General features: G+C 69.6%; 4 protein-coding genes across 4 annotated transcripts; 2 read left to right on the top strand and 2 right to left on the bottom strand.

Annotated features, from left to right (window-relative positions):
• Positions 1-6257: 6257 nt before the first annotated feature.
• Positions 6258-7454, top strand: AURANDRAFT_62206 (hypothetical protein; the record flags this gene model as incomplete). Its single annotated transcript, XM_009036335.1, has 1 exon — positions 6258-7454. One exon carries the CDS (start codon positions 6258-6260, stop codon positions 7452-7454), a length of 1197 nt encoding a protein of 398 aa, XP_009034583.1.
• A 3324-nt stretch (positions 7455-10778) lies between these two features.
• On the bottom strand, positions 10779-10985 carry AURANDRAFT_22040 (hypothetical protein; the record flags this gene model as incomplete). The annotated part of the gene is made up of 1 exon (XM_009036084.1): positions 10779-10985. A coding segment is annotated over one exon (207 nt), but the record flags the coding sequence as incomplete, so codon positions are not given.
• A 2957-nt stretch (positions 10986-13942) lies between these two features.
• On the bottom strand, positions 13943-14326 carry AURANDRAFT_58758 (hypothetical protein; the record flags this gene model as incomplete). The annotated part of the gene is made up of 1 exon (XM_009036083.1): positions 13943-14326. The coding sequence occupies one exon, from the start codon at positions 14324-14326 to the stop codon at positions 13943-13945; it is 384 nt and encodes a 127-aa protein (XP_009034331.1).
• Positions 14327-14649: 323 nt separating this feature from the next.
• AURANDRAFT_59916 (hypothetical protein) lies at positions 14650-15265 on the top strand (the record flags this gene model as incomplete). The annotated part of the gene is made up of 1 exon (XM_009036336.1): positions 14650-15265. One exon carries the CDS (start codon positions 14660-14662, stop codon positions 15005-15007), a length of 348 nt encoding a protein of 115 aa, XP_009034584.1.
• Positions 15266-16390: the final 1125 nt, after the last annotated feature.

Below are 16390 nucleotides of genomic sequence, written 5' to 3'. Positions count from 1 at the left end.
CACCGCGGCGAGGCGCTCGGCCCGACGTGCTCCCCGCAGACGTCCCCGCGCGCGAAACGATGACGGGCCTCGGCCGGCAGGACACGGAGAACGTCGCCGAGCACCGCGGCGAGGCGCCCGGCCCGACGCGCTCCCCGGCGACGTCCCCGCGCGCGACGCGACCCGATCGGGTCGTAAGTTGAAGTAGATGTGCTCGCGACGTCGGCGCCCGCCCTCGGCCCGAGGCGCCGGTCGCCTAAAACCGTTAGGAGCAGGCGCAGGGCGTCGAGCAGTGGCCGAAGAGGCCCGCGTCGTCGTCGCCCGGCGCGTGCCCCGCGGCCGCGAGGGCCAGCACGCCCTGCTCGATGATGGCGTCGCGCAAGTCCTCGTCGCCGACCTGGGCGCGGCGCAGGAGGCGGCAGGCGAGGGGCAGCTCGGCGACGTAGGCCCGGCGCATGTCCGCGTCGACGTGGTTCGCGCGCGACAGCGCGACGCGCGGCACCTGAGCGATTCAGCGTGGCTTCGACGCGAGCGTTCCGCGCGCGCGCGTTCCGGAAAAAAGCGTCCGCGCGTCGAGACCGTCCCGAGGGATGATCGCTCGTCCAAACATCAGCCGAACGAGCGGCAAACGGCCGAGAGTGACGTCGGGACGTTCGCGCGCTCGTCCCGCTCCGCGGGGCACGCAGTACTCGACGGCGTAGAGCAGCTCGCAGACGTCGTCGCGGCTCGCCGGCAGGCCCGACGCGGCCAGGTAGGCCCGGGCGACGGCCTGGCGCGCGGCGAAGCAGGGGTAGGGCTTCGCCGCGAAGGACCTGCGTGGAAATCGACCGGTGGAACGCCCCGTCGAGCCAAAACTTCAAACCTCTCTAGCTCGATCACATCGAAGTCGATTCGGCTGATGTTTGGACGAATCGATGGCTCTCGTCGAGTTCTCGAAGCACGGCCGAAGAGCTCGCGTCGAACCTGTCTCATACGCTCACATTGAAGTCGCGTTGAAGATTCGAGTTCCGCGCCGCGAAGGACGGACTCCAGTGCCAGAAGAAGAAGGCGAGGTCCGACGCGCGGTGGCCCCGGCCGCTGAGCTCGAGGTCCACGGGCACGAGGGACCCGTCCTCCAGCGACACGAGGAGGTTCTTGAGGTGGAGGTCGCCGTGCGTGAAGACGACCTCGCCGCCGACGCCCGGCGGCGGCTCGCGCGCTTCCATATATTCCCAGCACGCGAGGAGCGACGGGTCGCGCGCGTACCACTCGGGCATGTCGTACCAGCAGTAGAAGCAGTGGGGCGCGAGCGGCGCGGACGGGTCCGGGTAGGGCACGGCGTGGATCGCCGCGACCATGGCGCCGAAGCGGCGCGCGTCCGCGTGGTCCTCGAGCGTGTTCCGCCACCTGGGCGGGAAAAGGGTGATTCGACGTCGCTTCAACGTGGGTATCCCGCGCGCGCGCGTTCCGGAAACAGCACCCACGCTTCGAGAGCGCTCCGAGACCTGATCGCTCGTCCAAAAATCAGCCGAAACGAGTGGACAACGGCCGAGATGGGAGCCTTTCAAGTTGGGAACGTCGCGCCCGTTTCCCGCCCCGCGCGCCACGCCGTCGTCTCGACGCGCGCGGACGGGATGAACTGCTGGACGAGCGCGGTCTCGTCGGCGGCGAGCACGGCGGCCGTCACGCCCGCGTCGCTCGCGGCGACGGTGTTCGCGACGCACGACTCCGCGAAGCGCCGGTTCCACGCGTTCGCCTCGTACCCCGCCGGCAGCACGCGCACAAAGTAGGACTCCTGCACGGACTCGCCGTTGGACCGCTGCTCGGGCACGTCGACGCGGTAGGTCTGGCCGTTGGACCCGCCCATGGACGTCGCCCGCATCTTGATCGACGGCGCGCGCACGTGGTCGGGCAGCAGGCGCCGCACGGCGTAGACGGCGCGCGGGCCGCGGCCGTCGCCGCTCGGCGGCTCCGGCGCGGCCCGCATGGCGGCGCCGCGTCGAGGTTTTTCAGTGCCTGGGCTCCCCGGGAGTTGTGTCGTCGCACCGTCACGGCCCGGGCTGCCTGCGACCGCCCATGTCCACGCCTTGCCAATTCTGCAACTTAAAAGAGGGTGCACATGACGTTGCACACGTCGAGCGCCGTTAGAGCAGGTGCAGCGCGTCGCGCCGCGGGGACCCGCTCGGCGGCGGCGGCGGCGCGTCGTCGTCCTCGGCGCCCGGCGCCTCGCGGAGCGCGGACTCGCAGACGAGGCGCGCGCCCGCGCGGAGCGGCGCGAGGAGGAGCGCGTTCGACAGCGGCCCCACGGCGACGACGAAGACCGCGGGCAGGCCGAGCATGAGCGCCATCTGCGCGGCGTCGGCGAGGCGGCCCGGGAGCGTCGACGCGGCCTTGAGCGCCCGGAGGAACGCGACGGCGTCGCCGAGGACGTAGGGGTGGACGACGTAGGCGCCGAGCGTCGTCGACCCGAGGAGCCGGCACCGCGTCCGCGACGCGGCGGCCGCGCAGAACATGAGCGCGGCGAGGCCCGCGTTGACCCCGATCTCGAGCGCGAAGCGCCGGAGGACGAAGGCCCCGGGGACCGCGGCCTTGTGGTGCACCGGCCGCTTCGCCGTCTTCAGGTGGACGGGCATGGGGCTGTCGACGGGCGGGTTGCCCAGGCCCCACTCCAGCTTGAAGGACCCGAAGAACATGGCGTCGTGGACCGGGTGCGCGCGCGTCCACGCCGCGCAGCCCGCGAAGTACGCCGCGAAGCACGCGAGCGCCCGGAGCTTCCGCGCGGCGCCGCGCTCCGCCTGTGTGGAAACCAACCACTGGTTTGGGTGGTCCTGACCAAACTCGAGAATTCTCTAGCTCGGTCAAATCGAAGTCGATTCGGCTGATTTTTGGACGGATCGATCGCTCTCGTCGAATTCTCGAAGCCCAGCCGAAGAGCTCGTGTCAAAACATTCGAATACGCTCACATTGAAGTCGGGTTGAAGATTTGGTTTCCACACAGCGCTCCGCGGGGCACGGCGGCGGGCCCTTGGACCGCGCGCGCCGCAGGAGCGCGCCGCGGACGTGGGGCGCCGCGGCGTAGGCCGCGAAGTAGATGAAGAGCATGGAGAACATGCCCTGCCAGACGACGACGCCGCCCCAGAAAAAATATCGGCCCGCGAAGCGAAAAACCGCCGCAAACGGCCCGGCGCCCCGGGGCCCGCCCGCGGCGAAGGCCACCTCGAGGTTGCAGTCGCGCATCATCGTGTAGGGCGCCAGGAGGGCCAGCGCGCCGAAGCACGCGGCCGCGCCGGCGAAGGCCGCGGTCCGCCGGTCCGCGCCGCCGCGCCGCGCGCCGGCCAAAAGCCACCGATCGACGGCCCGCGACGCCAATCGCGCGACGAGCTGGAAGAGCACGTACCAGCGGTGCACGGCGACGACGTCCCAGTCCATGTCGACGCCGATGCCCCGCAGCGCGACCTTGTAGGGCCCGTCGAAGACGCCGGGGCACCGCGCGCCGAAGACGGGCTCCGTCCACAGCGCGAGCCCCGCGAGTGCCGCAGAGCAGCTGTGGCAGGGGCCAGCGCATGGCCAGGTAGACCGCGAGCGACGCCAGGTCCCGCGCGCCCAGCGGCTGGGCGTGCGACGCCGCGCACGCGTCGTCGTACGCGTCGACGAGCACGAACAGGAACAGCGACTGGCCGTTGCCGACGGACCGCAGCGCGAGCGAGCAGGCCGTGTTGAGCGGCGGGTGGCGCTGCGTCGTCGGCGCGACGCCGTCGACGAAGAAGGGCAGCGAGAACATGGCCTGCGCGACCTTGGGCGCCGCGCCGTTCATCGTCCAGTGGTCGACCTGGGCGGGAAAAGGGTGCGAAATTCCCAACTTTGGAGGCTCCTATCTCGGTCATGTTCCACTCGTTTCGGCTGATTTTGAGACGAGCGATCATCCCTCGGAGCGCTCTCGACGCGTGGATGCTTTTTCCCGGAACGCGCGCGCGCGGAACACGCATGTTGAAGCGAACTTGAATCACCCTTCTCCTGCCCAGCGGTCGACGACGACGCCGAACATGCCCCACGCGCGCGCGTTGTCGACGACGCGCCGCTCGGCGGCGAGGAACTCGGCGTCGGCGCGCTCGCCGGCCTTGAAGGCCTTGACGAGGCCCAGGGAGTCGACGCCCGCCTTCGCCAAATCCGCGGCGTACGCGGACGCGAGGAACTGCGACATCGAGAGCCCCGACGGCGCGGACGCGGGCGCCCGCGCCGCGTCGAGGGCGCGCGCCGCCTCGCGCGCGAGCCGCCGCGCGTCGGGCTTGCCGCTCTCGAGGCGCGGGAGAAACGCCACGGTCCGCGCGAGCCGGAGGCGCACGTCCGTGCGCGCCTCGACGCTCGCCGCCCAGTCGACGGTCGCGTCGCCGGCGACCGCGGCGACCAGCTGGCCGTCGCCGACGAAGGACACGTGGGCCTCGCGCGCGCCGGCGTCGCGCAGCGCGGTCTCGAGCTCGCCGAGGTCCACGCGCCGCCCCGAGGCCTTGACCTGTGTGGAATTCGACCGCCGGTTTGGGTGGTCCCGACCAAACTTGAGCACGCTCTCGCTCGGCCACATCGACGTCGATTCGGCTGATTTTTGGACGAATCGATGGCTCTCGTCGAGTTCTCGAAGCACGGCCGACGAGTCTGGCGCAAATCCGCTCAATGACGCGCACACTGAAGTCGGGGTGAAGATTTGAATGCCACGCGGGCCTCGACCTGGCGGTCGAGGCGCCCCGCGACGCGGAGCGAGCCGTCGGCGCCGCGGACCGCGGCGTCGCCCGTGCGGTAGAGGCGCCGCTCGCCGAGCACCTTCGGCGCCGCGTCGACGAAGCGGCCCAGCGGGCCCGCGGGCGCGTCGGGGAAGGCCGCGGCGTCGCCGTCGACGTAGCCCGTCGCGAGAATGCCGCCGAAGCAGAGCTCGCCCGCCTCGCCCGGCGGCGCCGCGTCCAGGCTGCCCGCGCGCAGCACGACCACGAACGCGTTCTTCACGGGCGTGCCGACGAGCACGACGTCCGCCGCGCTCCGGAAGGTCCGCGGCGCGACCCAGGCCGTCATCGACGCCTCCGTGGGGCCGTAGACGTTCGCGAGGTCCGCGCCGGCGACGCTCTCGTAGAACCGCTCCACGAGGGGCCCGTCGAGCGCCTCGCCGCACTGCAGCACGTAGGACAGCGCCGGCAGCGGCGCCGCCGCGAGGTCGTCGACCAGCAGCCGCAGCACGGACGACACGACGAAGACGTGGCTGCAGGCCGACGCGCGCAAACACCGCGCGAGCGCCGACGGATCCCGCTCCGCGCCCGGCGGCGCGAGCACGCCCGTCCCGCCGACGGCGAGGGGCCAGTGGAGCTCCCACTCGCTCACGCCGAACGCGTAGCTCGTCTTGCAGCACAGGGCCCGCGGGTGGCCGAAGGCGTCGCCCAGCCAGGCGACGCGCGCGACGAGGCACCCGTGCGGCACGACGACGCCCTTGGGCGCGCCCGAGCTGCCGCTCGTGTATATGACGTAGACCGGGTCGTCGGGCGCGCGGCGCGGGCGCGGCGACGTGGTCGGTGGCGTGCGGGGTCGCCGGCCGACGACGACGAGCGCGCCCCGGAAGCCGCCGGGCGCGGCGCCGCCGTCGACGACGAGCGCGTCCGCGCGCGCGCCCTCGAGCATGGCGCGCTGCCGCGGCTCCGGCGACGTCGCGGCCAGCGGCACGTAGGCGGCGCCGGACGCCAGCGCGCCGTAGACCGCGGCGTAGGCCGCGAAGCCGCGCGCGCAGCGCACGCCCGCGACGGCGACGCCGCCGCCGAGGCGCTCGGCGACGGCCGCGGCCCAGTCCGCGAGCGCGCCGTAGGTCACCGCGTCGCCGCCGAGGCTCAGCGCCGTCGCGTGCGCCGTGCGGCGCGCGCGCGCGAGGCCGAAGAAGGCGTCCTGGACGAGCGCGCGCCGGTCGTAGTCCAGCGCCGACGACGCGCGCCGCGCGTGCTCGAGCTCGAGCGCCGCGCCGTCGTCCATGATCAGTGGGTCTATGCCATGCGGCGCGCGCGCCGCCGTGCGTCGTCGAGCCACGACGCGTAGCAGGTGCTTCGCTTCGGGCCGCGCGCCGGCGCAGCGAGTAGGCAGGCTTTTTTGCCACAAAGGCGAATCACTTTATGCCCCGGGCAGCATCATCATCGACCCACGTCGTATCCGTCTCATCCACATTCGAGTGTGTGCGTCCAGGGCTGCCCGCGACAGCCGAGTTTGCCCGCCAGCGTCGCGCCGCGTCGCCGGGGTCCCGGGCTCGGCCGCAGAGCGCGCGCCTCGGGGCCGCCATGGACAAGTACGGCGCGACGGCCGCGAGCGGCGAGTGGGAGAAGGACGCCGCGCGGTCGAGCCGGCGGTCCGGCGCGGCGGCGGCGGCGCCGGCGCCCGCCGTGCCCCGGGCGCGCGTCGTCGGCGGGCTCGTGCTGCTCGGCGTCTGCGGCCTGGCGCTCGTCGCCGGGAGCGTGCGGAGTCCCGGTGCGCCCCTCGGGGGCGCGGTCGCGGACTTCGCGGGGACGGGCGGCGGCGGCGAGGACACGGGGAACAAGCAGGACGGCCAGCCCGCGCCCCTCGCCTGCGAGGCCCACCTGCGGTCCGAGATGGTCTTCAAGGGCGTCGAGGTGACGAACATGACGTCCATCCAGAAGTCGCTGCTCGAGACCGTCGCGGAGGACGCGATCGGGAAAGTGCTCAACGGCATGACGGGCTTCCAGGCCATGACGGCCATCTGGTCCTACCCCGTCGACGGCAAGTGCTGGGTGAAGTTCTACTTCCAGGTCGAGTTCATCATCATCCCGGGCAAGGACGACCAGGACGAGATCTCGACCGGCGAGGAGCTGACGAACCGCGCGATGCGGTACCTCGTCAAGCACATCCAGAACGGGGACATGGCGGACCAGTGGGTCGACTCGAACACGCAGCTCGGCTCCGAGACCTTCCTCTTCGGCAACATCACGGACGACGAGCTCTCCGACTACTTCGACGAGGAGATGTCGATCTACGCCGTCGACGAGGACACGAAGCTCCTCTGGCTCGAGACCTGCACGCCGCCGTCCCTCGCGCCGGCCGTGACCTACACGCCGTCCATCTCGCCGGGCCCCGTGGGCACGCCGACGGCGCTCCCGTCGCTCGCGCCGACGACGTGCCCGAGCACGTACGCGCCGTCCGCCGCGCCCGTCGTGCCCTACCCGGCGCCGACGGTCGGGCCCGTGATCCCGCCGACGCCCCAGCCGACGGACGTGCCGTCCATCGCGCCGACGAAGTACCACACGCTCTCGCCGAGCATCAAGCCGACGGAGAGCCACATGACGTGCGTGCCGTCGCCGTGCCCGGGCCGCAAACTGAACGAGTTCGGCGTCGAGATCGACGACCCGGACTACGCCGAGGAGGCCGAGGACCAGCTCAGCGACGCCGAGGCCGACGCGCTCGTCGCGGCCTTCGACGCGAAACGGGCCGAGGCGCTCAACGCGGCCGTCTCCGAGAGGTAGGCGGCCTCGGCCTCGTCGGCGCGGCGATCGACCCCCCGCCCGCGTCCTCCCTCCTCCCTCCGCTCTAATCAACCGTTTATCCTACACTTCGTGCCAGTGCGGCCGCGCGCCACGCGTGAAGTTTATGGAGGAATCATGCTCAGCGCAGACGACGCCGCCTTTGAAATTTGGGCTTTGGTGCTCTTTCCGTCATGGGAATAAAACTGCACTTCAGCCGGCGACTCGACGTAGTGCAGAAGGGGGGACGGAATTTGCGCGAGCTGGGTGAGAAGCGCGACGGCGCCGGCATCGACGAGCGCGGCCCGATGGTTGCGGCCAAACAAACCGAGCGCCGTCGCGGCATCTGCAGAGCCATATGGCCGCCGTCTCCGCAGAATATCCACGATAGCCGCAATGGCACCGGCGTCAACGAGGGCAGCCTGGTTGGCGACGTCATCGAAGGCGAGGTCCGCGATCAGCCTTAAAGGACCATGGCAAAATATGAAGTGCTCTGACCGCAGGAGCGCCATAAGCCGCGCGACCAATTTGAGATTGACAAGGGCAGCGCTGATCGCAGCGTTGCCGCGAACGAGTGCGCCGATCGCGCCTGCGGCAGACTCTATAAACCAAACGGCCTCAGATAATTTGGCTCGGCATGGCAGGAGCCATTCGTGTTCGACTCGCAGCATCTCGAGCAGCGGCTCATGAGCGCCGAGATCGAAGCACGCCGTCTGGTTTGCTGCACCTCCCCTAGCCAACTGCCGGATCAAACACGCAAAGAGTCGTGGACGCTCCAGCAGAGGGCTATCGCGCGTCACGGGTGGCATCATCGCCACGCTGGTCCGCAGCGCGTCAATGAGTGGCAGGAGAGCACCAGCGTCAGTAATAGCCATGCGATTGACGGGCTCCTTCGATGCGAGGCTTGTCAGCGCCTTCACCGCGACCTCCTGTGTCTCGGGATCGTCGGACCGCATCATTTCCACGAGTGACGGGATAGCTCCCGAGGCAGCGAGCGCCGGATGATTGAAAAGATGGCCCCAAGCGATGAGACGTGATATCATAACCGCCACTTCTTTCTTGACGTCGTTGCTACCGGTCAGGAGCTCCAAGGCGGGCAAATATACGTCGGCGATCATGCGTCGGCGATCGACGCGTTTGCATTCGATTATCATCCAGCCCACCAACATCACGACATGGATCTTAGTCACTTCAGAGCCAGTCTTCAGCAGGTCTACGAGCGGCGAGACGACGCCCGCATCGAGAAGCGCGGACGTCACTCGCTCGCGGTGGCAAGTGTAGTCGCAGGTCATACAGACCAAAGCCACCATGACAAAATCCTGAGTCTGGGCGTTGTCAGCTCGCAGTAGCTTTACAAATGGCGCGATTGCGCCGGCATCCATGATCGCGGTTATCACACCCGTTTGGTAAAAAGGGCGACGCGCGAAACTTGCGAAATTCGATAACGCATACGCGGCCCAGGCCTCACCGCTACCGTCGCCGTCGTGCGTAGACAGGAGGTTGACCATCGGCTGGATAGCACCGGCGATGCAGATGGCATTCGAGAGAACCGCATTGTCGTCACTGAGCCGTGCCAGCACCGCGGCGGCGCACACCTTCGCATCGTAGTCGCCGCCCGAGGCCAGCAGGTCGACGAGCGCCTCGAGTCCACCGACATCGATGATGGTGAGACCGTCGGCAGCCTCGGCAACAGGATCTGCCTCGTCAAGTAGCATCGCGTCCAGCGCCATCGCGGCCTGGCGCTTGCCCTCGAGGTCGCCGATGCGCAAAGTCGAGACGAGTCGCGCGATCCGAAGGATGTTCGGGTTCTTCTTCTGCGCTTTCTTCAGCTGCGCGTCGATCGACTTGCGCCAGAGCGCAGACGTGCGCCGCGCGACCGTCGCGTCGACATAGGGCAGGAAGTCAAGCGCGGAGGCCCAACAGTCCTGCGGAAGCGTCGGCACGCGCCGAACGGCCCCGGACTTCGAGGGGAAGAGGCCCATGGCGTCGGGCCGGTTCGCAGCGCTGCTGTAAGACGCTCCCTGTTGCGTGCTTCGCGCGAAGAACTCGCGCCCGGGAGGCGAGCCGTGCGCAACGCACGGGCGCACTGAGCTCTTGCCTCAACCTTGAGCAAGCTCCGAGGCTCGCCGAAGCAGACTCGAAGCTCGAGGACGCCTCCGGGGCAAGTCCAGCTTATCGATGATGATGCGCTCCAGGGGGGTTCGCGGGGTACCTCGGCGAACCGACGATGGCATCGAGACTCGAGGCCTGCATCGCACTACATTAGTGAGGTAAACATGCTTAGATCAGGAAGCGCGAGTCGACGAGCGTGCGGTCCGACAGGTTCGACTCGCCCGCGACCTGCCGGAGGATGCGGAGGCCGTGGTGCGAGAGGAAGACGACGAGGATCGACAGCCACGTCTGGCGGAACCACATGTCCGTCACCGCGAAGGTCAGCATCTCGTGGATCAGAAATTCGTAGTCGTGGCCGAGGAACGTCACGGACGTCCAGCCGTTGTCGCCGCCGAACCAGGGCTTGTCCGGCTGGAAGATGACCTTGCCCTTGGCCCCCGCGAGGCGCACGGACTGGGGCGGCGGGTAGAACGAGACCCGCTCGAAGACGTTGGGCACGCGGAGCTCCCAGTCGAGGTTGTGCTCGTCGGCGTAGCCGTGCGTGAGGAAGGTGCGGAGGAAGGCGCCGACCTGCTCCATGGTGCCCGTGCGGCCCTTGTGCGCCGCGACCGTCGTCGCGCGCGCGGCGCCGAGCGCGTTCGACGAGCCGCGGCCGCCGAAGAAGGACTGGACGAGCGACGGCGGCTCGAAGCCGCGGCCCGCGCCCGCGCCGCCGCCGCCGCCGCCGGCCGCCGCCGCGGACGCCGCGCCGCTGTTGACGGCCGTCCACGCCTGGCGGAACGCCGGGGTCAGCCAGAGCTGGAACGTCTGGATGTCCGGGAGCGCGCCGTCGAGGCCGCGGCCGATGGACTCCGCGTTCGCCTCGTTGAGGAGGTGCCGCGAGATGGAGTCCATGGTGTCGTCCGCGTGGGCCCAGGGCGCGTCGCCGTGGAGGTAGTAGCCGTGGAACCTGGCGTCGAAGACGAGCACGGACACCTTGGCCACGGTCATCAGATCGAGGAACGACTGCGCCGGCGGCTCGCCGAAGAACCGCTCCCACACAAAGTAGTTCCAGAGCCACTGCCCAAAGGCGAGGACGCACCACCACCAGGTCGTCGACGCGAAGCGCAGCGCCATGTTCGCGTGGCCGTCCGCGAGGTCCTCGAGGTCCGGCACGGCCGTCGCCGCGTTCTCGAGCTGCTCGCCCACCAACAGCCAGCCCAGCAGGAAGAGGATGAAGGTCACGTTCGTGCGCCGCACGGTCTGGAGCTCGTTCCACTCGTTGGCCACGAAGAGCGTGCGCCAGATCGACACGGGCACCTTGTGCCTGAGCGTCTCGGACCGCGGCCGCTCCCAGTCGACGAAGAAAATGTCGACGGAGCACTGGTCGTAGATGACCTTGAGCACGTTCGCGGTCTGGAACGCCCAGAGGCTCACGAGCATGACGCGCACGGGGTAGTACTCGTAGCCCTTGCCGTCCTCGCGGTTCTCGCGCGGCAGCAGCAGGTAGACCGTGTCCTGGAGCTTGAAGAAGACGAGGATGTAGCTGCTCATCGCGAACATGAACGGGAAGAAGATGTGGACGAAGAGGCGGCAGTAGAGCATGACCCACTTGATGAAGTAGACGAACCTATCGGCGACGACGTTTCGTCGCCGTCCCGCCCCGAATCTCTCGAACATCGCCGCGGGACGCCGGGGCGCGCATGTACTCGTCCTGGGGGAAGCCCGACGTGACGTCGCCGCCGTAGTTCTCCGCCTGCCAGTTGCTGTAGTAGTAGATCCAGCACATGCCCGACAGCGAGAGGAGCACGAAGAAGAGCGCGTCGCAGATGCGCCAGAACTCGGACGAGTCCATGTAGTAGTAGCAGTAGAACTCGACCTTGTCCTCGCGCATCTTGCGGTCCTCGCCGACCTTGAGCAGGCCGCGCTCGCGGAACTTGAGCTCGACGTGGGGCGTGTAGATCCGCGAGGGCTTCTCGTTGCGGACCTCGACGTGGACGATGGCCTCGACGAGGTAGCGCACGTAGGTCGGCCCCGCGAGCTCGCCCGGGTTGTTCAGGTCGTCGTCGAAGGGGACGGCCGTCGTCGCGTCGAAGAGCGAGAAGCGGCGGCTGAAGACGTTCTCGTCGAAGTTGTTCGACTTGCCGTTGCGGTTCGGCTTGTTGCCGTCCTCGTCGCGGAGCGTCTTCATGAGCACGGGCACCGGGTAGAGGCACCGCGTGTCGCCGTCCTGGGCCTTGTTCTCGCAGTCGCCGTCGCGGTCGACGACGTACAGGTCGTAGAAGACGAGCTCCCGGCCGACGAGGCTCGGCAGGTAGCAGCGGAAGTGCTCCTGCCACGAGTGGCCGAATAAGGTCCATTTCGTGCCGCGGTTCGCGCCGCCGCCGAACTTCGTGCGCGGCGTCTGCGTCTCGCAGTAGAAGAAGTCCGCGTCGAAGGGCTCGCTGCCGAGGAACGTGCCGTTGAGCGCGTACGCGAGCGCGCGGAGCTCGAGCTTGTGGTAGCGGTTCCGCGCCGACGCCGTGAACGCGAAGGGCGTCTGCACGCCCGCGTCCTTGCGCACGGTCTCGCCGTCGGCGTCGTAGAGGAGCCAGGGCAGCGACTCCTGCGCGCCCTCGTCGTGCTTGTCGCCGCGCTCGTCGCGGAGCTCCTCGTAGAACTCGCCTGGGCCGAATTCAAATCTTCAACCCGACTTCAATGTGCGCGTTTTGACACAATAATTTTCACTGTGCTTCGGGAACTCGACGAGAGCAATCGATTCGTCCAAAAATCGGCCGAATCGACGTCGATGTGACCGAGCTAGAGAGTTCTGAAGTTTGGTGGGGACCCCCCAAACCGGTGAATTCGGCACGGGAACTCGCAGGCCTCGGCGTCGAGGCGGTAGCCCGTCATCACGCACAGATTCGCGAGCGTCTGGCAGGCCGCGTCCGCCGACGCCGTGCCGTCGTGGTAGAGGCACCGCGTCGAGCTGTTCACGAACATGTGGTGGAAAACCGCGGAGTCGAACGCGTCGTAGCCCTCCGCGTCGCCGCCCTTCTGGGTCTGGATCGCGTCGTAGACGACGAGGCCCGCGTCGTCGACGTCCGCGCGGTCCTCGAGCTCGTCGCGCTGCGACGACAGCACGCAGCTCCGCGCGCCGACCGTCGCCTCGCCGACGGCGTCGTAGCCCGCGGCGCACGCGCACGCGGACCCGGTCCAGGCCATGCGCGCGTCGGGGCAGCTCGCGCAGGCGTAGGGGTTCCCCGGGTAGAAGGCGCCCGCGACCCAGGAATCGCCCCAGGCCGCGAAGCGGCCGGCCGCGCAGGCCGCGCAGGCCTTGCTCTCCAGGTACGCGCCGTCGTGGCCGACCTCGACGAGGATCGCGTCCGCGTCCGCGCAGCCGCAGTCGCCCGTCGCCGCGTCCACGCCCGTCGTCGTGTCGCCGCAGAGGGCGCAGGCGGAGCCGTCGGCGTACGACGCCTCCGCGCACGGCGCGCACGCGACCGACGCGCACGCGCCGTCGGTGGAGCAGGCCGCGGAGCCGTCGACGAACGCGTAGCCCGCGGGGCACGCGCAGGACCGCGCGTTCCCGAAGGCGTCGAAGTCGGCGCCGACGAGCACGGCCGCCGTCGCGTCGTCCGCCGCCATGTCGCTGCAGTCCCGGCACGCCAGCGTCACCGTGTCGAAGTACGCGTCCGAGGCGCACTGGCCCGTCGTCTCCGACGAGACGTACATCGTCGCGGCCGTGTCGTCGGCCCGGGCGACGGCGACGAGGCCGGCGAGGAGCAGCGGCAGCCGCCGGTCCATCGTGTCGGTGCACTGCCTTTGAAAATGGGCAGCGCGGCGAGTTGCAGAGTTCAAGCAAACGATGTGCGCGGCTCGTCCGGGGGATCCGTCGCCGCGAGCGGCGAGGCTTCCTATCTCGNGGCGCCGGATCCCCCGGGACGGTCCCGCGGACGAGCCGCGCGAACAAACCGAACGCGCGTCGTCGAGGTCCAGCCAGCGGATCCGGCGACGCGTGAATAGGAGTCGTGGGGCTTCTTCCCCTTTCACGCGCCGGGAGGACTGCAAAAACGACGTGGGAGGGGCTCCAGGGTGTAGTTAGTCCCGGGGCAGACCGCGAGCGGGAGGGCGCTCTAGGGAGATGCGCGGAGAGGAAGTCTAGCGTGGATATGAGTTTAATGGGCGCGCGCGCGACGACAGGCGCGGGAGGAGCGCGGGGGGTCGAAAAACAGGCGCGCGCCGCGGTCCGCGAAGTCGGCCGCTCGCGAGCGAGTCCGCGACAAGTCTTCCCGCGAATGGGTGGTGTTCGAAAACACCGGTGGTTGTGAGTGGTGGCGCCGCGGAGCGCGCCGTGCGCCGGACTTGTAGCCAGGGCCGGCCGGCGCCGGTCGACGCGCGCGCGGAGCCGTCGAAGGCGCTTAGGCCTTGGACTTGGACTTCTTGGGGAGAAGCACGGCGTGGATGTTCGGGAGAACACCGCCCGACGCGATCGTGACCGAGCCGAGGAGCTTGTTGAGCTCCTCGTCGTTGCGGACGGCGAGCTGGAGGTGGCGGGGCACGATGCGCGCCTTCTTGTTGTCGCGGGCGGCGTTGCCCGCGAGCTCGAGGATCTCCGCGCAGAGGTACTCGAGGACCGCGCCCATGTAGACGCCGGCGCCGACGCCGACGCGGCCGGCGTACTTGCCCTTCTTCAGGAAGCGGTTGAGGCGCGCGACCGGGAACTGGAGCCCGGCCTTGGCCGCCTTGGAGGTGCCGGCCTTGCCGGACTTCTTGCCGCGTCCACCCTTTCCTTTGCCAGACATGATGTGATGTGTGTTGTACCTGGGGCGGGGGGGCGGTGAGCGAAGGCGTGCGGGGGGCGCGAGGGGGCGCGCGGCGGGCGGCGAACGGACGCGGGTCGGCACGAGTTGGTTCGTAAACTGAGAGACGACCAAAATCGCCTCCGGCCGACCGGCTCGCTCCGCACCGGAAGTACAAAAATCTTTTCGTCCGACCAATCGTCAAGCCGGATTTCAAAAGGTTGACGTCAATTTGACCTTTTTATCGGCTCGCTGCCTCGGAAGTACAAAAATCTTTTGTCCTCCGAGGTGATTTGGCCCTCTCTCAGCTTTGCAAACCACACGCAAATCATCAAAATGGCCAAGACTCCCTCCAAGAAATCCGCCAAGGCGCCCAAGAAGGCCGCCGGCGGCAAGAAGAAGAAGACGCGCGTCGAGTCGTACTCCACGTACATCTACCGCGTGCTCAAGCAGGTGCACCCCGACACGGGCATCTCCAAGAAGGGCATGTCGATCATGAACTCGTTCATCAACGACATCTTCGAGCGCATCGCCCTCGAGGCCTCCAAGCTCTGCCGCTTCTCCAAGAAGGCGACGCTCTCGTCCCGGGAGATCCAGACCGCGGTCCGCCTCATGCTCCCCGGCGAGCTCTCCAAGCACGCCGTCTCCGAGGGCACCAAGGCCGTCACCAAGTTCTCGTCCTAAGCGCGAACTCGGCGACCGCGACCGTCGCCCCTCCTCGGGGGAGCGACGCCGTCGCGTCGGTCACCACAACCACACCGGTGTTTTCGAACACCACCCTCTCGACGGAAGACTTCCCGACGGCTCGACGCGCTCGCGACGGCCCAGGTGGGTCCAGGCGGCGCCGCGCGCCCCCCCCCCGCGCCCCGAGAGGAGGTGCGGGCCGTCGCGTTCGCCCGCGCGAGCGCGTCCGGTCGCCGCGCGGCCGGGGCGACGCGTTCGAGCCGGGGTTCGCCGAACTTTTCGCGTCGACCGCGACTCCGCCGCCATACGCGCTCCACCTGCCCCGCTCTTCTTCCCTCCCGCTCCCGTATCAATTTAAAACACTTCCAGTCTATGTGCGCACGCTTACGCACCCATGCGTCGAGCGCTCCAGGTAGGGACCGCCCCTAGGACGTCGTCGGGTCGTCGCTTCACGCGTCGCGCATGAAGGTTATCATCGGCGCCGCTAGGGGCCTACACAACCCTCGCGCGCACGCCCGACGCGTCGCCGTTGATGCGGTCGCGCGCGGCGACGGCGTGCTCGCGCGCGTCGAAGGGCACGCGGCAGCGGCCGCCGACGGGCTGCGGGACGCGGCCGAGGCGGACGCTCGCGTCGTGGCCGCGGCAGAGGTCCTTGACCTGCTTCCAGTCCATCGGCGGCAGCCCCTCGAGGTCGAGCGCGGCCGAGTCAATCTGGTCTCTGGGTCGACTCACCTGAACGGCGCACTCTCGCGCGCGGCGTCCGCCCGGGCCGCCGCGCTCCCGCCTCGGGAGCCAGGCGTCGTCGGGGCTCAGGGCCTCGAAGGCGCCCGCCCCGCGCGGCTCGCCGTCCGCGCCGAGGACGGCGAAGGGGAGCGGCAGGCTCCCGAGCTGGACGTTCGTGAGGACGACGCCGAGCTGGAAGCCGCCGCGGCGCCACCCCGGAGCCGAGAGGTTCGCGCTGCCGACGTAGACGAAGCCGCGGCCGCCGCGGCCCGCGCGCGCGACGAGCTTCGCGTGCGACGGCTCGTGGCCCGGCGCCCCGTCCGGCCGCGCCGCGACGAAGCGGACGAGCGCGGCGCCGCGCTTCTCGGCGACGCCGACGAGGCCGCCGCGCGTCGCCGCGTAGGCGCCCCCGAGCCGCGGGGCGTCGCCGCGGCGCGGCCAGTGCACGAGCGCGACGTCGCAGTCGTCGGCCTTGAGCCGGAGCGCCTCCGTCGCCGGGCGCGCGCCGTGGAACGACGAGTAGCAGTGCGTCGGGTCCGCCGCGTCGAACGCGCCGGCCATGCGCGCCGCGACGACGGCCTTGAGCCGCTTCGCGCCGATGGCCTCGCCCGGGGACAGGGCGTCGACGCCCCGCGTCGCCTCGGCGACGGCGCGCGCGAA

The sequence above is a fragment of the Aureococcus anophagefferens genome (assembly GCF_000186865.1).
Source record: "Aureococcus anophagefferens unplaced genomic scaffold AURANscaffold_4, whole genome shotgun sequence".
Lineage (NCBI taxonomy): Eukaryota > Pelagophyceae > Pelagomonadales > Pelagomonadaceae > Aureococcus > Aureococcus anophagefferens.
Note: the sequence above shows the minus strand (reverse complement) of the source record. Positions and strands in the feature narration are given on the sequence as shown.